At 38.1% G+C, this 23,285-nt stretch overlaps 3 gene segments (V, D, J or C); 2 read left to right on the top strand and 1 right to left on the bottom strand.

Moving 5' to 3' along the window:
• Positions 1-628: 628 nt before the first annotated feature.
• LOC106021600 lies at positions 629-1,562 on the bottom strand. The segment is given in 2 exon segments: positions 629-1,355; positions 1,468-1,562. Coding segments are annotated over 2 exon segments (381 nt in total).
• Positions 1,563-10,900: 9,338 nt separating this feature from the next.
• On the top strand, positions 10,901-11,447 carry LOC106021601. The segment is given in 2 exon segments: positions 10,901-10,985; positions 11,110-11,447. Coding segments are annotated over 2 exon segments (372 nt in total).
• A 6,104-nt stretch (positions 11,448-17,551) lies between these two features.
• LOC101838590 lies at positions 17,552-18,087 on the top strand. The segment is given in 2 exon segments: positions 17,552-17,641; positions 17,765-18,087. Coding segments are annotated over 2 exon segments (372 nt in total).
• Positions 18,088-23,285: the final 5,198 nt, after the last annotated feature.

The following is a 23,285-nucleotide window of genomic DNA, read 5'->3' on the forward strand; positions in this document are numbered from 1 at the left end:
ATTACTAAAATCTTTATTTTGTTAAAAAATCACCATATGACAATTCTCTGCACTACAAGTACTTTCAATACTGCACTTTTCCACGCAATGTTTCCTATAATTTCCTCAATTACAGCTCTATTACACAGCTTGAATGTTTTTATCACATGTATGTTTCTCTATGGGTTGATAGGGCAAGATCTGGAAAGTCACCATTGTTCTGTTTCCAGGAACAAACAGTATTGAAAACCCATTCTTGTGCTTTTTGGAGAAAGAATGCTGTGTATCAGTGTACTGTAAATAAACACTAAGAATAACCTAATCCTAATATGTACTTCATGAAATAGTAGACTCCTCATGTTAGTAACCTTTGTAATATCATGATGAAAATTCCTGATAGAATCAATTTAAAAATCACAGATTTTTTTTTCTGTCGGCATTTCAGAGCTTTCAGGACAGAAATAGAGGGAAGGCATTTGGAGTCACTCCATTAGCACCATGGTGGATATGAAAGAAGAGCTCATTTTGAAACTGCAAGAGATAATAAATGCCAAAGTGTCTCTCCATTGAACTACCTCATCCAGTTTGAGCACACACAACTAAGAATTCTAGAAACTACCATAAAATTATACAAAACTGGAGCCAAGTATTTACAATGTAAGCTTTATTAGATATTGCAGCATCAAATCATAGCATGACACAGACCATGAGATTCTGTTATAAAGACAGTAGTTCCATAAATTACAATAGTCTTCCTGGAGGTATAATTAGAAGGAGCTTGTTGCTATATAAGTCACAGCGAGTGAAATATTTGGATCACTTAAACATAAAAGTAACCACTTCTAAGTGATTTATAAGATATACTGTCATGTCTGTGCTCTTGGGCCTGAGAGGAAGAGAGTTAAAAATAAAAGAGCCACACTGGCAGTTCTCTGCAATCCTCCCAAAGACCTACAAAGCCCAGCCAATTCTTGCAACAAAAAGTTTGCAGGTGCAGGCACTACAACAAGCAGCTGAGGCACTCAGTCTTGCTTCAATGCACCCCTAGGAGGTTTGTGTTATGACTTGTATCACTGTGAGAGGAACACTAAGATCCTGTTGACAATAATAAGTGGCAACATCTTCAGCCTGCAAGTTACTAATGGTGAGAGAGTAGTCTGTTCCAGATCCACTGCCACTGAACTTCGGTAGTATGTCTTTATGCAACTTGGAAGTCTTATAGATTAAGAGTTTAGGAGCATCCCCTGGTTTCTGTTGGTGCCATGCTAACCAACTATTAATGTTCTGGCTGGCATGACAAGTGATGGTGACACTTTCTCCCAGAGATGCAGACAAAGTGGATGGAGACTGAGTCATCTGGATATCACATTTTGCACCTGAGTTTGGAAACATACAACAAACATATAGTGTTAACCATATTATGGGATAACTTCCATAAACAGCAAAGCAGTACTCACCACACTGTTCCCCCATGTCTGTCTTCCTTACCTGCAAACCAGAACAGCAGCACTATAAGGAGCTCAGATAGGAGCACCATGTTGATGCTGTATCTTCACTGAGAATGACTTCCACACATGCAGTCCACACCCTCTGAAGAAATACTCATAGTGGTGGGCTGTCATCTGTCCATATGCAAATCAGCAATGATGTGTTAGGGTGGTGAAGATATTTTCAGGATTGGCTGAGCTCATCTTATGGAGTCATCAAAAGCTTGAGAATGATTAGGTATTCAAAACTGCAGGAGAAACAACAGATTGTTCTTCATATAGCATGTTTCTTTCTATGGGTCAAAGAAAAGACTCAGTGTAGGAATATATAAGTGATGTGTTGTATGTATCAGACTTGTTCATCTTCATACTTGTTCTTTGGTAAATTCCTGTTAAGTGAGGTGACTGACCTTGTTATATGATCCTTAAAATTTAAAGAAACCTTATACCATCATGTGCACTTAAAAAGAAAATTGTAAACTTTATCATAGTAGTTTTACTGAAAAATTAGAATGCACATCAAAATTAGTCAGAAACGAATCTGTAAAACTCAATAAACGTCTTCAGAAATAGAATGGAAGTGAGTGGAACTTTTCATTGAATTTTATACTTTCAAATATATTTCATGGATCCTACTCCCAAGTCAAAATATCCATTACATAATTGGAAAAAATTACTTTACATCGTCTTTCATTAGTTGTGTCCATTTAACTCATCATTTTTGATCTGGTACTATTCTTGAAGTGAAGATAAAAACACTTAAATGCCCTCATGAGCAAACTTGTGTTCATTCATTAGTGCTTTGTTAAGTTAGTTTAACCAAAGTCATTGAATATCAAGAATCACTCCAGTTTCATGAACTCATTTCTTAGCTCAGTGTACATTGTACATATTTCATGATATTCTTAGTGCTCTTTAGGATATTATCCTTAACGTTCTGTCTTTTCACCATATAACCTATCCTTACAAAACTAGAGAAAAACATCATAAGCAATGCTCATATTACTCATGAAAATACTTTGTTCATGCTGTCATCACAAAATGTGCCCAGCTCCAAGGAGAATACATATTTCCATAGTTTTATTCATCTCATTGGAGAACAAGTAAGTAGTTCAGAATATTACTCAGGAGTGGTTGTGACAGATGTTCTGTTGGGAGATGCATCCAGAGTAGCATCAATAAGATGTGGATACACTGTCATTTTGATGTTGAATGTTCAAGATAAGTAAACTTGATTTGACATGAGAGAGAATTCTCATGCATAGATGTCCCATCAAAGGAGAATCTTCAGTATGATAGGCTGTCAAGGTCCATCTCTTACCATGTATTTATCCTACTCTCTTCTCAGCCTAGTTAATTTTCCTGTTGCTGTAATAAAACACTCTCTCAAAAGCAATGGAAGGTTTATTATTGCTTTAAGTTTAAGAATACATTTCAAGCCCTGGAGTATAGCTCTTGAGATAACAGTAATGGCTGCTTTTCTAGAGGTCATATATTCAATACTCTGCACTAATATAGAGGCTCTGAACACTCTCTAAAGCAGCACTAACGGACTTGATGCATTCTCAACTTCTAATGCACAAGACATAAATGAGGCACACAGGCATATATGTGAGAAAACCCATCTGTACTCATAAAATAAATATATCTTAAAAAGAACAAATTTCATCATGGGAAGCAAATACATTTGCAGGAGCACACTGAAGTGGTCACAATAAGTGTACATTCAGGGCACAAAGAGAAAAACAAGGAGAGAAGCTAACTCCCAGTTTCTTATCTATTTTATACAGCCTAGGATGTCCTGCCTAAGGAAAATACTCACACACAATTAAATAACTAGGAATAAGGGAATCATAAAGCCCTACCCCTCACTGAGAATGCATGGACAATTTGTGATCATTAAGAATAAGGGAAGTTATCATCATCTCTGGTATAGGTGCTAGTAAAGTACTCCTGCTTAAGTAAATATATCACTTGCCATGTTTGCACAAGCAATCTTAATTAACAGTATTAGATGCTAAATGAAAAAGATGTGGAAATAGAATGAACTGTCAGAAAGAAGAGAAAAAATGCCATTGAGAATAGGGAGAAGAGAATATCTTCTAATTTTGTGTGCGTGTGTGTGCATGTGTGTGTGTGTGTTTTTGTGAGTGAGTGTTTAGTGTCTATGTATGAAGATGAGCATGTGCATATTTTCAAACATGTACAGAATTCAGAGTTTAACTTGTAAACAGACAAGGATCCCATTACTCCTGCTGCCGAACTGGATAGATGTACTCTATGTTAGCTCTCCAGCAAGCTTCCAGTGAAGCTTTATCTTATAGAAACCTAGATTAACACTGCCCAACTCACTTTGTAAGTAGGTTCTATATATCAAAGTTATTAATTTTAGGTGACTTGGAAAACTTGATGCTCAAGTGCTTTAAATAACTGAGCCATCTTCCAATTTTAAAGTCATGTATTTTACCTGAAAATTGTCACTCCTAGTTATATGATATTAATTATCCACAGAGAGGATTGTATACATAATGAGTACAATTATGAGAGACTTTTATAAAACCAGAACTGAACTTATCATAGTTGCAATGAGCCAGATGTTTACAGATAGAACTGTGATGTTTTAATTCCAAGACAGGGTAAAAATGGTCCTAATAATGGACTTTTCACACACACCGAGTCATTAGCATGACATTTATATACATTACTTAATTCAGTATTAAATTAATATCCTGCTAAATTTTCATATTTGAGATTTTGATTGTCTTTTTGGCTTATAAATTAAGTGAATAGACAACTATGCAGGAATGGTGATGGAAACTGTAGGAAGTTGCAGCCACAGGAGAGTTTCAGAGTGATATGAAGGAACATAGCATGAAAGTGCTTAGTGTTACAGATTAATTTTTTGGGACAGAGGACATGTAATGAGAAGGGTACCATTCAAGAAATGCTCAGTTATTATATGCAGAAATCACACTAACAATAGTTGAGAAAATTACCCATTCAAGGTACATAGAGATGATGGTCAAAGTAGATGAAAATCTTTCAGGGGCAGACAAATAGGATTGTATAGAAAAGGCAAAATAATTATCACCCATGCAATGTTAGGCAGAAAAATATTTGCATTCAGAATCAAGGCCTGGATGGAAGTTCATTTTCTTTACATGTGAATGGAGATCATCATGAATATTGTCTGTTGATGATAGAAGTAATGATACAGAACTATCATGATTGAAGAAGTGCAGATGTACTGCTTACCGGAAGATCACATGCCAGTGATCCAGATCCTGCCATTCATTATAAGTCATGAATTTCTGTTCTACTGTACTTAGGCTATTCTATTCACACCAGAAAATCAGAGGATAAGGTGCTTGTTTATTGACAATTATGGCATGCACTAATGAAAGGAGATTATGAACTTTCTTGAAGTAATGGTGATGGATCTTTGTTAAGAAGCTGTGTACTAGACTGAATATTTTCCTTCAATACATGTACTGACACAAAATTAAGCAATCTATCTTGATGTCATAGGAAAAATGATTGATTACTCTTTTCTTTTTTGACTAAAAATTGATTTTCAGAAAATATATTCTGATCATAGTTTCTTCTCATAAAATATTTCCAAGACTCCTTTTCATATGTCCTCCAGTCCAACACTACATCTTCTATTTTTTCTCTTTTGAAAACAAGCAGACAAGAGAATAAGAAATACACAAAGAAAATAACACCACACACACACACACACTCACTCACACACACAAAATCATAAAAAAACAACAATGGATATAGACAAAACACCAGTAAGACTAAAGTGCCTAAAGAAAGCCATGTGAGACAAAATGTATACAAATTGAAAACATTATTGTTACGAATGAGTTTAGTGGCTAAGACCATGCTTCTGAGACCTAGAGTTTGTCTTTGATGCTTTCATTTACATTTGACACAGCAGGGTGTCTGCAGTTAGTGATCAGTAGTGAATTATCGTTGTCTAACTCAGTGTCTCTCAGTGATCACTTATTTATGAAGCCAGAAAAGAAAATAATATTTATGGTTAAACATTAGATCAGAAGTTAACAAATATGTGTAAATAAGAGGAACAATTATTTGAAATTTAAACTAGGAGTCCAACATCTTAAAAATTTGAGCAGTGAGGTAGGTATTTCCATATTAACATAATATAGCTTTAAAGATTTATGCTTACTAACATCAATTAAATTTTGTGATCACTATGTGACTTTATGAGGATCATCAAATATTGTAATATTAACTCCTGCAAGTCCCATCATCAAAAATACCTGCTAATGTGGAGGAGTTTTCCCCTCTCTCTACATCCTCTCCAGCATGAATTGTCTTCAGTGATTTTGATTTTAGCCATTCTGACAGGAGTAAGATGGTATCTCAAAGTTGTTTTGATTTTCATTTGCCTGATTGCTAAGGATGTTGAGCACTTTCTTAAGCGTCTCTTGGCCATTTTAGCCTCCATAGCACAAAGAGGGATGCTCTCTCAGCCTGGACTCTTATGGGAGTGCCTGGCCCCTGCCCTGACTGAAATGACAGACTCTAGATATCCCCTATGTGGAAGGGAGTGGCAATAGGGTGGGAGGCTGGGGGGTTTGTGGGGGGGTGCAGGAGGAGGGGAGTGGTGGGAACAGGGTTTGATTGTAAAACAAGCTATTTAAAATAATATAATAGAAAAATTTAAAAAAGAATCTAAGCAATAGTGGCAAGGTTACCTTAACTGAACTTTTAATTATAATTTCCTCAATGCCTGTAAGCTCAGCAGAATCCTTATTTCAAATTTTAAATGCTCATCCTTGTTGCTGAAGAGTGACAGCAATCCATCACTCAAATCAGGTGTGATTACAGTGCACTATATATAGTCACCTGCATGGGATAGTCAACAGAGTGTTACTAAGTAGTTTTATAGTGGATGATCCTTCCCACTGTATATCAATATAAGTTCCTGAGCATACACCAGCCTAGCTTGATTGGCAGCATGTGTGTGTCAAATGAACTTTTGACCCATAATTCTGATATACATTATTTGTGTATCCCCACTCTAACTCGTAATATCTATGAGTATACACAGAATGTATTAATAGGAATTAACATATTTTCCAGGATTTTTCATCTATGTTTAATGCCTTCTTGTCAATATTTCCTTGTTTTTTGATTGCAAGAATTGGGGTGCATGTTTATGTGTTGGAATAGATATATCTGGCAGTATTTGCACAATTCTTCTTTTATCTCTGATAAAGCAGAGTGAGGAGCACTCCAGTCTTTGCTCTTTGATGCTGTTGTTGTTTTGTTTTGCTTTTCCCTAGCACACTAGGATTTGCACTGATTATCAGCTAATGGGGGAAGTCCCGTGTATATGTCAATAAAGCACTGTTGGCCAATATGGAACCAAGATAGGTGGGACTAGGAGTCCAGGAGGACTCTGGGTAGGAGAAACACAGGAGAAATACAGGAAGTCAAGATGTAACGCCAAGGGGTAGGAAGCCCAGAAACTTCTCCGATAAGTGATATACTTAGATTAACAATTATGGGGTAATTACTTCAGTCAGAGCTAGCCAGTAAGAAACAAGCAAGGGCAACAGCTTCATAATTGATACAGCGTCTTGTGTTTTATTTGGGGACTACAATGTGGCAGAGCCCAGGTGACTGGCTGGTGATAAACCAAAGCGGCTAGCAAGGAAAAGCCTCCCTTTACAACCAGCCTCAATTTTTCCTCTAGGCTCTGCCTGGTCTATCACCGATCTATCCAGCAGATGGCAATACTAACACATTTACCTAGGGGAGGACATCAGTCTAGCTGCTGAAAGCCACTGGAAAAGTACAAATTAGTTTGGTCCAATACTGGTTTCCCTGCTTTAGAACTAAGGTCTACGTGCTTTCATTAGGTCAAGTCAATTGTTTCTGTGGGTATCTCCAGTTCCTTCTTGGTTCATTTGGTCATCTCTCCTCCCTCTTCACAACTGGATTCTGGGAGTATGGCTCAGTGCTCAGCTGTGGGTGTCTGTTTCTACTTTGATCAGATACTGGGACAAGGCTCTAGGAATGATAACCAAGGTTAACCAATCTCATTATAGGGGAATGCATCAAAGGCAGTCTCTACAACTCTGTCAAGATTCTTAGTTGGGTTTATCCCTGTGGAACTCCTAGCATTTCCTCTCTGCCAGATGTCTCTCCAAACATGCACTGGCTCCCATTATCAAGGCATCTCCTTTTTTGCCCTCTTTTATTCCTTCCATGTCTGAGTTGTCCTGTGCTTCCACCCCTCTCTCCCCTTCTCTCCTTTTCCCCTTTCCATCCCCCTCCTCTCTCCACCCCCCCTACCTCATGTTCCCAATTTGCTCAGGGGTTTTTGCCCCCTCCCCTTCTTTGGGGGACCATGAGTTTTTCTCTTGGGTTCAAAACAAACCAAGCACTCTGAATATGAGTACCATCTAGGAGGCCAAAGCAGTCAATGAATACTCTAACAGTGGAGCCAGGTTTTTTTTTCCTAGATCACAAATGGATTTTGGGAGCCCATTCCTTCTGGAGGGATACTACTGTAGCACAGATATGGAAAGGAAGGCCTGGGCCCTCCCTCACATGGTGTAATGGACTTTGATGATCTCCAGTGCAGGGTCTCACTATCCCTGGGGAGTGGTTGGTGCGTGGGTTGTGGGGGCTGGTGGGAAGGGAAGCATGAGAGGATGGGAGGGTGAGGGTATTGAGAAATGGATGTGTAAACAAGAATGTTTGTAAAAAAAGTACAAATTTGGGAAAGAAGTTCCCAGGTCTCTTACCACTTCTTTGAGACTGGTCTCAGCAGTTTTTGCTAACATATCTACTGCAAGATGGTGTCCCTGTGAAGCTTGTTCCAGAAACTTACTCCTGTTTGTAAAAACAGCCATGCCTAAGGAGAGTAGAAGGCCAAGTTCGTCTCAAAATCAGCTTTGGGCAGAATGCTGATGTTACAAAATCATTATTTATGTTTATTTCTGATTAATAAGTGTGTTTAGCAGATTGTGGCTTCTATGGATTTGTCCCTGAAAATACCTGGGTTCCAGATCACAAATTGACACCTCACAGGTTTTCCCAGATATTTTTGGACTCAGGGCCATCAAGTTCAACTGGGAAGGATCAGCAAAGCCTTAGATGAGTACCTGCCTCATCTGGATGAGGCAGCTCTGGGGCCATGGGTTTTCCAAAGTGAATTGCAGTCATCAAAAACTGAACAGCATCTTGAAATAAACAAACAAGCAAACAAATAAATAGCAAACACTTCACAATAGAGCCTGTCATCTAACTAGGTCAATCTAAGTCTATCTATGAGGAACATATGAGAGATATTCTGGGCCAAAAGCATGTAACAATGTAGAGGAGGGATACTGAGAGAGTTGCAACTTTACTGAATTAAATACTGTAAGTAAGTGTCATGCCTCATGTTACGATCCAGGAACATCCTAAACTTCACCCCAATGTTTGTATATTTACTCCTGACACGTGACAGATGGCTTTTAAGAAAATTAATTTACAAAAGGAAAGGTTGTAATCAAAGACTGTGATCACACAACAAGATGGGTTTGCTGGTGCAAACTGTCAACTTCCTGCTTCTTACTTAGTCCAGCAGGAGAAAGATCAGTGGCTCTAACTCAACCCCAACATTGTTTTGCATGTCAGTATTTCTAAATATTTTCAAAATTAGATATTTTTCATGATAATATTCAAGTCTCAAGTAGGCCTTAGTGGAATCCCTACTACCTACTCCCAATATCTGGGACAAAATGTGTGCACCACTACACACATTCAATAATGGGGCTCTACAACATGGTTTGTTTTTCACTGTCACAACAAGTCTATGATTAAGTAGTTTCCCAGACCAATATATCTTACTGATTGGAAGCCAGATGTGGATTGCATTTGTATGTGTTCTGTACATATTTATGTGTGATAACCTACGTAGAATTCTTCCTGATGCTGATAATCATTAACAAGAATAAAAAGCCCCAAGTTTTGAAAATTAGTTTCTCTGAGCAAGTAACAATTTGCCATGAAATATTGTTTGTCTTTTTCTGGGCTCCATTTGGACAAAGAAACAACCTTATCCTCTCTTGAAAAATTATTCCATCAGGAGGAGGTAAAAACACATGTCTATCTAATCAAGATCACCAACCTTTAAACAACCAATACTTGTTGCACTGGGGACAAGTGTCTATTTTCTCATAAAGATGGTTTCCAGGATTTTTTATAGTCATTTCCAATGACTGTGATTGTGATCTGGGCACATTTCTCAAAAACATTTAGTCAGTGGAGAATAAAGAATCCTGACATTTCCTTGTATTACATGTAGAGAAAAGCCTGTGGTAGGGCTGGGGGACTAGACAACCATCTTCCTGGATAGGGTGATCACTGTCACATCTGTTTCCTTTTCTGCTGTCACTCACTGTAGCCAATTACTTAGTTGACAAATCTGCTTGACTGAATAATCCCATAACCTGAAAGTAACATTTCCATTGTTGAGAAATAAATGCCAAAGGAAAAAATTTGCTGCTGGAATGAATAATACTGTAACCTGAGTGGAGAGTACAACTTAGCATCACAAATATTTCCATTGTTAAGAAAATAATTACCAACGGAAAAATTTTGCCAGTGAATCAGAGAGAAATCTTACCTAATGCAGATTATATCAGTTTCTACAGCTTGGATAATTATAGAACGTGAAAAGTCTGGTAAGGTTTGACATTTCATATTAAGAATGCTCTTTTGTCCATTTTTTTCTATCATGAATATTGATATTATGAATCTATGCAAATAAATCCTTTCTCTCTGTGTGCTACTTTTTCCTCTTGGAGAGACTGTCCACAACTTCTTTTTTTTTTTTTTTGGTTTTTACGAGACAGGGTTTCTCTGTATTGTTTTGGAGGCTATCGGTCCAGCCTGGCCTCGAATTTACAGCAATCTGCCTGTCTCTGTCTCCCGAGTTCTGGGATTAAAGGCGTGTGCCACCACCACCCAGCTTGTCCACAACTTCTTACTCATGAGATCCTAGACCATATCACCCCTGTATTTGATGCCATAAAAAATCTGGTTGTGAGATAATATCAGTGTAAACTTCATATCTTTAAAGCCTCTTGTTACTGTTGTGTGAAGGATCTGGGAAGAGCACAGGACTGGTTGTCTATTGTGAAATGGACAGCCCTGAAAATATACATATAAGTAACATTATGTGTCCTCAACAGATTATATTAGGAATATATATGTGTTTACAAATACCTATATGCATGAAATAACAATGAATGAAAAAGTGACCAAGAACTGATATACAGTGACACACATGCATTTAACAAGTCACTGACTTAATAAATCAATGAGTCACTGTTGATTTGCATGTGTCTAGACCACAGTCCACTGACATAAAACCTTTTTTATAGTCAGGTCACATCCTGTGGTTGAGTCAGGCTCACAGAGTTCACAGCACAGTCATGAGGACTGCCACTCAGATCCTGGGGTTGTTGCTATTCTGGCTTACAGGTAAGGAAGATAGCATTGGAAATTTATTCATGTAAATGTGGTCAGATCAGTCTGGTTTCTGGCAAACTCCTCATCTAATGTGATTAATTGTATGGAAGTTATTTTCTTAATTTTCCAATCTCAGGTGCCAGATGTGACATCCAGATGACCCAATCTCCAGGTTCTCTGTCTGTATCTCTGGGAGAAAGTGTCTCCATCACATGCCGGGCAAGTCAGAACATTTACAGTAGTTTAGCATGGTATCAACAAAAACCAGGCAATCCTCCTAACCTCCTGATCTATGGAGCAACCAGCTTGAAAGATGGGGTCCCATCCAGGTTCAGTGGCAGTGGATCTGGCACACAGTATTCTCTCAAGATCAGTGGCATGCATTCTGAAGATGTTGCAACTTACTTCTGCCTACAGGGCAGGAATTTTCCTCCCACAGTGATTCACTTCTTGACATAAACCATTCAAAGAAGCAGAAGTGGTAATCCAGGCTGCCCTGATTCTTCTTTCTGGTATTTCAAGCTGTTCAGATTGTTTCTCTTTGCTAAGAGTTAAAATCCAATGTGATGTTTTTATATAGGGTTCATAGAAAAATGTTCTATGTCTTAAATGTCTGTCCTTTTCTCCAGACCTAGCATTCAAAACAAGCAAATGCTTCTCAGGACTTATCTGAAAAGATAACCTTTCCATAATAACAGATTTATGATAAGAAATGAGATTTATAAAACATGGTTGACAACACAGTAACAAGAGTACACACACACACACACACACACACACACACTTAACTATTGTAGTAAACTTGTTATTAAAATACAGCTTCCAAAATCCCGAATACCTGAAGTCAGATAAAGTATTCCTAGGAACATGCAAACTCCTCACCATCTAGAGTCCACTTTCAAAAGAAAAAAAATATCTGATCCTTTGACCATGTGACCTAAGTAAGTTCAGAAGAACTACAATGTGAGTGTTCATGCTTCCTCATGCTTGTCATCTCCTTTATCCATACTCCTGCTTGAATATGTCAATAATTATATAACAATTATACAACCGTTAATCTCATGGATACTTCATTAATAAGTTGTACAGAACTTAGTAGAAAGAAAATATGTTGTGTGAAATATGCTTTCAGATGTTGTTGTGATGAAGCATTGATGTATGATTTGGTGTGTAGTCTCCTTGGTCCTAATTCTAGCAGCTTTCTTATTAGATTTTTGTTCAGAGAATAAAGTTGATGAATGCATAAATGTGGACTAAAGAAAAAAGTTATTAAATATAATTAATTTAAAAAGTAAGAGAGTAAATTATGTGAAGGAAGGAAAGTAATACTAAATGTCTGATTTGGGCATATTGAGATATGTTTCAGTTTTCCAGGACAAATTTGCTCTATGAATTTAAAAATTGAGCTACTGAAACTTGTGTTTCTCAATGGTATGTTTATGTGACTAATTACACATATTATAAATTGATAACATATAATTTTGTAATACTGATGTTCAATAAATATGACTAATTATTAATTGTGTGGAAAAATTGCTTGACCTATGTGATACCTAACATTGATAAATACTAAATGTTTTTATATTGATAATACCATGGAAATAATATATCTTTCAGTATAAATGCAAATGTATAGCTGGAGTGGTGCTTCAGTGATTAAGAGTACTTGGTGGTTATTCAAGAGGTGTAGTTTCCTTTTCAAGCACTCCTATGGTGGCCAACAACACTAGCCTCAGAGCAAACGATGCCTTCTTTTCATCTATCTGCATTCCTTTACATGAGTGGTGCACATAAATGAATGCAAGCACATGTGTGGGTGCGTTAAAATAAAAATAAAATATATTACAAACTTTTACAAATGTACTTTTGTAAAAAACTAGAGCTGCATGTGTTCCAAGTACATTGTATATTAAAATGCAGTTTTCCTAGTTGGACACTAATTTTTCTTAGCTGAAGATATTATAACTAAACAGTTTTGTAGAGCTCTGAGTCCCAGGCATCTCTTTCAAATGGAGCAAATCATTCAGTAAGTCTAAGACTTTCCATTTGCAACAGCATGCTCCCATTAATACAGATTGCACTGTCAACTGAATGATTTTTAAAACTAATATATTTACATATTGTGGAAATAATTCTTAAATTTATATATTTATTTAATGATTGGCATTTACTCATAGGTTATGATCTGTTAAGAAAGATTTTTTTAGAAGCTGGATTAGTGGTGTGATACTTAGCTTCAGCAAATGAGAGATTGTGTAAGAAGGATCATGGGCTTATGAGCAACAGTTACTACACAGGGAACACACCACCTCAAACAAAATGTTCACCTACATGAAATAAATAAAATAGTTTTTACATTTATGAGTTACTACACTTATACATGGAAATTGGTGTTTTGTGTTTATTTCTGGTTAGTATTATACATACTGTGGCAATTTGGATATGAATGTTCCCCATAGGTTCATATATTTGAATGCTTATAGAGTGACATTATTTGAAAGAATTTGGAGGTGTGGTCTTGTTGGAGGAAGTGTGTCACTGGGGTTGGGCCTTGAGGTTTCTAAAGTCCAGGACAGACCCAGTATCTCTATAATCATATATTCTTGTCTCTTGCTGATCTAGATGTAGAACTTCTAACTAAATGTCTGCCTGTATGCATCCATGCTGCCCAAAATGAGGACAATGAAGTAAACTGTAAGAAAGCCTCACCTAGTTGATTTTCCTTATTAGAATTGTCATGGTCATGTTATCTCTTTACAGCAATAGAATAGAATCAAGAAATCTGCAGATCTATTGTGGAAACCTGTGCCAATATTTATTAATGCTGTTGGTTAACTGGTGAAACTCTGAGTCCTGGGTCAAGAGTGGTACAATAAGTCCCCATCCACTGTCAGAATTTCTAAAAGTTCCCTTGTCAGAGTCTCATTTCTTTCTATAATTTCCTATATACATGATGAATGGACAACCCTATCATCAGTTTCAAAGTTAGAAAAGGAGGAATATATTTTCAGTGATGCCTGTAGGCAGGCATGAACAGACAACAAGACAGAGAAGCACCCATGGAGTTACTGCATACACCTAAGATCATCAACATCCAACCTGCGACATCTGAGGAAATGTGGTGACATTGGATTAGAAATCCCACATTGTCAGTATCAGGCAAGTTCTGGCATCTAGGAAATTACTGGAGAATAAAACAAACATTGACGAATATCTCTGCATAACTTGACCAATCTTTTGGACATCAAAATATAGATTCTAGTATTAACAATTTATAAAATTTCTCCCAGTGATAATTGGATCACATTATATATGTAAAATAAGTATTATCAAAAATCCAATTACTTAGATATATTAAACATTCATCTTAATTTCATGAAGAAAGATAATGCCATGTCTTGGCTATGTAACTGAGGAATGGAGAAGTCTAATTTTCTTTTTTTGATGGCTGAAAAGAGTAACACTTATTTTTTATATTGGTGTGTGATTTTTCTTAATTGGAGTTACAAGGATAGCCAAATTCTCTAAACAGAGACTGGATAATGTTTAATTTTTGTTTTTTAACAAGAAATAATGTTTAAGAAGTGCTGTTTGCATTGTAAAATCTACTAGATTATAATTATACATTTACTCCCCCTTACTCCATGAACCCCATGACACAAAATTATAGAAGTCCCTGAGATGTAGCTATGAGGCAGTAAGATCAAGAGCTCTTCATGATAAATGTCCTGGAGTAATTAATGGCATAAGGAACATACCTAAATACACATCCAATTTTTGAGTATACCTACACCCAACACCATATTAAATGGAGATAAGTTCAAAATAATTTCACTAAAATTAGGAAAAATTCAAGGTTGACTACTTTCTCCATTTCTATTAAAAAGTACTAGAAATTTTATCTAGAATAGTAACTGATGGATATCAAGGGGATACAAATTAGAACAGAAGTCAAAGTATCATAATTTATAGATAATATGCTGATAAGGCAGTATATGTAAGTGACCATAAAATTCTAAAGGGTAACCATTATATCTGACAAACAGTTTCAGAGAAGTGGCTAGATACAATATTATTCCAAGAATATTTTTCTGACGACTCTCCTATATATCATCATTTTCATTCAATGTGTGGGTGTCATTCTCATCCTGTGTCGTGGACCATCCCAGCTGGTATGAGGGTCTCTGGGATAAGGATTTTCAAAGACTAGGTGGATAGGGATTTGGCGGTGACAAAAAGAAACAAACACAGAGGCAGTTTGAATCTGAGTGTATTTTGCAGTTCTTAAGCAAGGCTTTTAATAGTGATAACATATATCATGTCAGGGGTCATGTTCAGTGAAGCAATATTCAAATGACATCATCATTACTAGACACAAACCCACAATTTATCCAACAATAGATCAGAAAATCATTCATGGCTAACCACAGCTAACTGTCTGTTTCTAAGATCAAGTTAACAAATTTTTATGGTCAGTTATTTTCTGACATCTATTACCTAGTTCATAATTGAGATCTGTTACCTACATTTTGTGAGTCTTTGAAATACTGGACTCTTTTTGTTTTACTTTTTCTTATTAAAAAGCTTTCCTTATAAATCATTAAAACTACTCCCAATCACACATGTATAGCCATATGAAACTTTATTTTTAGGGAAGTTTTTATCATTATTACTATTTAATTTTGTGAATGACATGAATGATTCAAAAAATGGTGGTTTTACTGGAGACTAGGTCATGTTCAGTGACCATGTATCAGGGGACAGTTCTTATTTATATCTTTTGTTTGTGATGTCAGCATAGCCTTTCAGGAATATTATGTTAATATGAGAAAACAATAGAAGAACAGAGATTTCCATGAGAACTACAGCTCAATATTTGTCTGCAGCCTAGAGTTTCACAACTGTTTCCAGGAGACCTCTTTCCTTTGAAATTATCACCTCAGTCTTTGAAACTTGTCCCACAGAATCTACTGGATTTGGTGTGGCAATCCTCCCTAATCTCTACCTCCTACATATTACCTGTACATGAAAAACTCTTTCCCTTCAACTCTTCAAAGAAACTCAAACTAAGTCCATCAAACCCTTACTCCCACTATGATTATAAATCCCCATGTGTAGTTTCTGCCTCTACTTTTTTTACATGCTTCTCTCACCACACTCTTTGTGTCCCTCTGCCCTATATCTAAACTTAGAGATATATCCTCTTAGTATCTGGAAGTGCTGTGGTTCCTATAGCATATGTAAAGTTTGAAAACACTGTACATTCAAGACATGGGTGATACTTCTGAAATAAAGAAAGTAACTTTGATAAGGGAGAATGGAAAGCACATCCAATAATCAGAAACCTCACAAGAACATTGGAAATAAATTTAGTCAAAGACAAATCTAAGAAGAAAGCTTCCATGAACAGATGAAATAAAAAAGGACCAGTACCCTTGTTTGGACTAGATGGAAGTAGTTCTTGAGTAGCTGAGCTATCATAAATAGAGTAAAATGTGACTGTTTATCAGGAAAGATTGGTTAGTTAAATGAGATCCTCAAGTTCTTTACAAACATACTTCCCAATGTTATTCTGTTACTATTCTGGTAATCATTGTTAGCATGAATGATTCCTGCTGACATCCATGTTTAGCTACAGAGCTCAATCTCATGGATGCACCTACTAAACACTCCCATATCCTCAAGACTCATGGAATAGTTTGGAAAAAGTGGGTGGAAAGATAGTAAGCTCCATAGGATTAGGGAATTTTCTGTAAGACTGTGTTTCTCCTGATATCAGAATTTATACCTACAAAATCTCATCAACATTACAGACAGCATATGAGTTCAAGAAGTAGAATACGAACAAGCATGGCAAACTGGATAATGGAAAATTCCATGAGGCTTCAATTCTACAGCACTGCAGACAACTGAGTAAAACTGGATGTAGAAGAGGTGTTTTTCCCAGGGAAGGGCACATAATGGATTGCCTAAGGCCAAAATGTCACCATTGAAAACATACATACTGGTATATTACATGTTCTCAACAGTTTATATTTAAAATACATTTGTGTATACAATTACATATATGCACAAAATAACAGTAAAAGAAGTGACCATGAATTTAAAGAGAGTGGGTGGAATATATGAGAGGATTTGGAGATTGGAAAAGGAACTGTGAAAAGATTTAATTACAATTCAGTCTCTCAAATAAGATAAAACAGAATATGCTGCATGGTATCAATAACATTTACTGCTACTTATTAAAGGACCTGTAAATATTTATGTACTCTCTAGAATGTACCATATGTCACATTCCCTGTCAAGGAGGGAAAATAACAAGAAAATTCTACACTGAGTATCACAGAAATAAAAAGAAGGTGCAAATCACAGACTGGTTCTGTCCTTTCTTTTCCATAGAGGCACCCATTTTCTACAAAAAAAAACCTGCACTGCCTGAGATCTGACACATACGTGAAACATAGGCCTTAATGAATAAGTGACTCCTTAAATCAATTATAAACCAATGAGTCATTGCTGATTTGCATGTGCCCAAAGCCAAGCCCACTGCCCTGAGTACTTCTCAAAGTCAGACTGAACCTTGAGCTGGAGTCAGCATCACACAAGTTTCAGGACATACATGAGGACCCCCACTCAGCTCCTAGGGTTGGTGCTGCTCTGTCTTATAGGTAAGAAAGACAGAACTGGAAATTTATGCAGCTGAGTGTGGCCAGATTTGACAGATCTCTGGGAAAGTACTCATTTAAGAGAGTTAATTTTATGAAAATTTGTTCTTAACTTTCCAATCTTAGGTGCCAGATGTGATATCCAGATGACCCAGTCTCCAGGGTTGCTTTCTGCATCTGTGGGAGAAACTGTCACCATCACATGCCAGTCAAGTCAAAACATTAACAGTTATTTAGCATGGCATCAGCAGAAACCAGGGGAACCTCCTAAGCTCCTCATCTATTATGCAAACAGATTGGAAGATGGGGTCCCATCCAGGTTCAGTGGCAGTGGATCTGGCACACAGTATTCTCTCAAGATCAGTGGCATGCAGACTGAAGATGTAGGAACTTATTACTGTCAACAGGGTAATAATTATCCTCCCACAGTGATTCAAGCCATGACATAAACCAGCAAGGGAAACAGAAGTGAGAGCACAGACTGCCCTGACTATTATTATGCTGTCTCCAGCTGTTGACAGTTTGTCTCTTTGCCTGGAGATAAAGGCCAATGTGAAGTTTTTATGTAGGGATCAGAGAAACTGTTTTTTTCCTAAATGTCTTCTCTACCCCATGACTAGCATTACAAAAAGGAATGTGTCTAATGAATTTTCCAGAGAAAGCAAGGTATGGTAACATTCATACAACAGGTTTGTAGCCCTGAACACACTCCAAATTAGAGTTAACTTCAAAAGGAACTTTTTAGCTAATTTTAACTTTAAAATGCTGAGCAAGCAATTTGGTGAGATATCTCAGCTATTAAGATTACTAGCAATTCTTACATAGGACCTAGGTTTGATTTCCAGCATACATAATGCTTGCTATCAATGTTTCCTAACTTCAGGCTCAGGGTATCTTAGATCTTCCCTTCTTCTAGCCCATGAGGCATTGTACTCTGATGGTGTACCAACAAATATGCAGCCAAACCACTATTACACTATCTTACTCCTGTCAGAATGGCTAAAATCCAAAATACCAATGACAGTTTATACTGGAGAAGATGTGGAGAAATGTGAAAACTCCTCCCTGCTGCTGGGAGTGTTAACTCGTACAGCCTCTTTGGAAATCAGTATGGAGATTCCTCGGCAAAATGAGAATCAGTCTACCACAATGCCTAGCAATTCGACTCTTAGCCATATATCCAAAAGATGCACATTCATACAACAAGGATGTCTGTAATAGCCACAACCTGAAGGTAAACTAGATGTCATTCAACTGAAGAGTGGATAGAGAAAATGTAGTACATATACACAATGGAGTACTATTCACAGAAAAAAACAATTAAATCTTGAAATTTGCAGTCAAATGGACAGCACTAGAAGAAACCATCCTGAGTGAGGTAACCTGCTGTGGCTCCCATGCCACAAGCAAGTCCAAGACATCAGGAAAAGAAAGAATAAATGTTCAGCTGTTTGTACTAAGAAAATGCATGTGTTGCCTTTATTGCCAGGAGAATGTCTGTGTATGTCTTTATTTTGTAAGTGTTAAGAGGTCTCTCTCTTGTAGGAGGGAGCAGTATTATATATAGGCTTACAACAATGGAAAAACCCCAGGTGGAAGAGAACGTGTTTTCCTTCTGCTAGATGTTGATGTCAGTGGGGCAATGCAGGGGCAGTAAGCCAGGACTAGAAAACAGGATGCACCTGTGCCTATCAGCTGACAAACAACTAAGAGACTCTGTGGGGGCGAGGCCCCAACATCTCCCCCTTTTTTATTTTTTAAATTTTTGGTTTTATGAGACAGGGTTTCTCTGTACTGTTTTGGAGTCTGTCAGAACAGCCTGGCCTCGAACTCAGAGAGATCCACCTGCCTCTGCCTCCCGCATGCTGGGATTAAAGGCATGTACCACCACTGCCTATATTTTGAAATTTTGTTTGAACTGTTTGTTACTCTATAGAATCTTTTATACTGATTTCTTTGGCTCTCAGTCCATGTTGTAAGCTTTTGCTATTTTTCTCAGGGGCTACAGCCATACCCACTCCTTCTAAAAAGTTTTTATAGGTGACTCACAAAATTGACCTTAAAATTGTAATAATAACCAACCATGTATGAATGATGCAAACAAACATTTATAGTCAATATTTGGGAATGTGGGTGTCATCCTTTCAAAACTACTTTCTGCTGTTAAAGGGCAGTGAAATACCAGGGGGATTATGACAAAAAAAGCAGAAACCTGTTGAAATCCTTGTTTTTGTCATCTGAAAGGCTTCATCATCTCAGCTGTTTTAGATATTGGATCACCTGGGCCACTGCTTCAGGTGGTCTTGCTTTATCAAACCATAACATTCTGGAACTAACCCACAGCTTTTTTTTCTGTGGAAGCAAAAGAAGAAATTCTTTTTCCAAGTAACCTGTCCTTATAGATAAATTTAGAAGTCAAAGCATTTTCAAAATATGTAAGTGGGATTATTTCAGCACCACTGAAAATCCAATATCTTTTAACAGTTTTTGTTCATTTCTTAGCTATTAAACAGTTTAAAGACAACACAACAGCACACAGTGTCCAGATCTCTGTGTATTTTTTACTCCATACTTTTAACTTTTTCTTTTCTTTCACTTAATACCAGTACCTCATTTACTAACTGTTACTGATTTTCAATTTACCTATTTTTATCCATCCTCCACCTGAGAATGATCCCTCAGGCAAAAGCGAAAAGATTTACTCAATCCACCTTCCAACTGACGGCAACCTTTCAGGTTCCCCTTTCTTTCCTGAGCTTTGTATTAGGCAAAGACCTAGAGATTTAATCCAATACACCCTCCAACTGAGGGCGACCAGTCAGGTTCCCCTTTCTTTCCCAACCATGGTGTCAGGTTAAGGCCTGGAGATTTAATCTGGTATCCCCAATTTAGTGCCCTTTTCCCCATACGCCCTCATAGCCTTACTTGCTGGCCAGCTTTTGAGGGTAATCTCTCAGTTTTTCTTACTTTTCTGACCTCAATGGATCAAGCGAAAGGCTGGACATTAATTTAATATACCTCCTTAGAAGGTGATTTCTCAAGCAAAATTCTGGGGATTTTACCATTCAATTTTACTGTTAGAAGTTGAGATGCCTGTTTTTAAATCTTTTCTTTCTTGAGTCTGTCCTCTCCTGAGTGGGACATCCAATTGCGGCAACCACACCACAAGCAAGTCCAAGATATCAGGAAAAGAAAGACCAGATGTCCAGCTGTTTGTACTAAGAAAATGCCTGTGCTGCCTTTATTGCCAAGTGTGTGTGTGTGTGTGTGTGTGTGTATGTGTGTTTGTGTGTCTTTATTTTACAAGTGCTAAGAGGTCTCTCTCTTGTAGGAGGGAGCAGTAGTATATATAGGCTTACAACAGTGGAAAAACCCCAGGTGGAAGAGAGCATGTTTTCCTCCTGCTAGATGTTGATGTCAGTGGGGCAATGCGGGGCTAGTAAGCCACGGCTACAAAACAGGATTCACCCACCTGTGGCTATCAGCTGACAAACAACTCAGATACCATATGGGGGCTAGGCCCCAACAGTAACCCAGTCACATAAAGACAAGCATGATATGTACTCATTCATATATGGATTTTAGAAATAGAACAGGGGAGTGCCAGCCTACAATCCCACTGTCAGAGAGTCTGGTAGACAGGAAGGACCCTCAGAGAGACATGTATGGTACCCCAGAGAAGGGAAATGAGGTAAGATCTCCTGAGCAGTTTGGGAGCATGGGGGAAGGTAAGAAGGAGCTGCAAAAAGAGAGGGGGAGAATAGGAGGTGAGAGAAGCACATGAGGATACAGGAAGTTTGAGATGGGTGAAGAATAGAGGAGAGCAGTATAAGAGACACCGTAATAGAGGGAGTCATTAGAGGTTTGAGGAGAGATCTGCCACTAGTGAGATAGTCAGAGCTCTACAAGGATGACACCAACTGATAAACTAAGCAATATTAAAGAGAATAACTTAAATGTCCCTCCCTGATAATGAGTTTGACTACTTCCTTGCATGCCATCCTAAAACCTTCAACCAATGACTGATAGAATCAGAGATAGACACCCACAGCAAAACACTGAACTTAACTCCTGGAAGTCAGTGACAGAGGGAGGACTGATGAGCAAATGGGTCAAGAATGGGCTTGTTTAACCCGCAGAATCAGCTGACCTGAACAAGTGGGAGTTTTTGGATACCAGATTGATGGCTGAGAAACCAGCATGGGACTGATCCAGGTCCCCTGAATGTGGTGTCAGTGAGCAGGCCCAGGCAATCTATGTGGCCTTGGGTACTAGATCAGTATATACCTGGCATGCAAATGGACTTTGGGTTCCTATCCCACAATGAGGGATGCTGTCTCAGCCTGTACTATTGGGGGAGGGCCTAGCCCCTGCCCTGAATGAAATGACAGACTATGGATATCTTCCATGGAGGTCCACATCCTCCCTGGGAAAGGGAGTGGGTATTGAGTGGGTGTCTAGGAGGTGGTGGGAGGGTGTGGAAGGAGGAAACGGAGAGAGAGAGAGGGAGAGGGAACTGGGAGTGAAATGTGAAGAAACCTTGTTTCTAATTTAAATAAAAAATACAAACTCATTCATGGATTTTAGACATGGAACAGGGGAGGGCCAGCCTACAATCCCACTGCCAGAGAGTTTGGGAACCAGGATGGACCCTAAGAGATGTATGCATGGTACTCCAGAGAACAGGAATGAGGAAAGATCTCCTCAGCAGAGTGGGAGCATGGGAGGGGAGGCAAGAGGGAGCTGGGGAAAAGAGAGGGAGAGAAGAGGAGGAGAGAGGAGGACATGAAGGAGCACCAAGTTTGAGTCAGAGGAAGGATAGAGGAGAACAGCATGAGAGATAACATAATAGAAGGAGTCATTATAGGTTTGAGGAGTGATCTGGAAAAAGTGAGATACTCAGGGATCTACAAGGATGACCCCAACTGGCAAGCGAAGAAATAGTGGAGAGACTACCTTAAATGCCCTTCCCTGATAATGAGTCTCATGACTACCTTATTTGCCATCCTAGAACCTTCATTCAATGTTTGATGGGAGCAGAGGCAGACTCCCATGGCTAACCACTGAACTGAACTCCCAGAACCCAGTGACAAAGAGAGAGGAGCGATGAGCAATGGGGTCAAGACTAGGCTGGTGAAATCCATAGAAACTGCTGAGGTTAACAAAAGGAAGCTCTTTCACCCCAGACTGATGAATGAGAGGCTAGCACGGGATTGATCCAGGCCCCATGAATGTAGGTGTCTGTGAGGAGGCCTAGGCAATCTATGGAGCCTTGGGTAGTAGATCAATATTTATCCCTGATATACAAATGGTCTTTGGGTTCCCATCCCACATTGAGGGATCCTCTCACAGCCTGAACTATTTGGGGGGAGGCTAGGCCCTGACCTCAATGAAATGACAGACTCTGGATATCCCCCAGGGAGGCCCTCATCCTCCCTAGGGAGGTATTTGGTGCGGGCTGAGATGGCTTGCAGGGTGTGGGTTAGGGGACAAGGGATGAGGGTAGGGATAGGGTGCTGGGATTGTCTTGTGAAGGAAGCTTGTTTCTGATTTAAATAAAAAATAAAGACACACCAGTTCACATAAAATAAAATTTAAAACAAATAAGCATCAAAAAATTGAAAAGTTTGGAAGGATAATTATACAG

The sequence above is a fragment of the Mesocricetus auratus genome, unplaced genomic scaffold, assembly GCF_017639785.1.
Source record: "Mesocricetus auratus isolate SY011 unplaced genomic scaffold, BCM_Maur_2.0 Super-Scaffold_100676, whole genome shotgun sequence".
Lineage (NCBI taxonomy): Eukaryota > Metazoa > Chordata > Mammalia > Rodentia > Cricetidae > Mesocricetus > Mesocricetus auratus.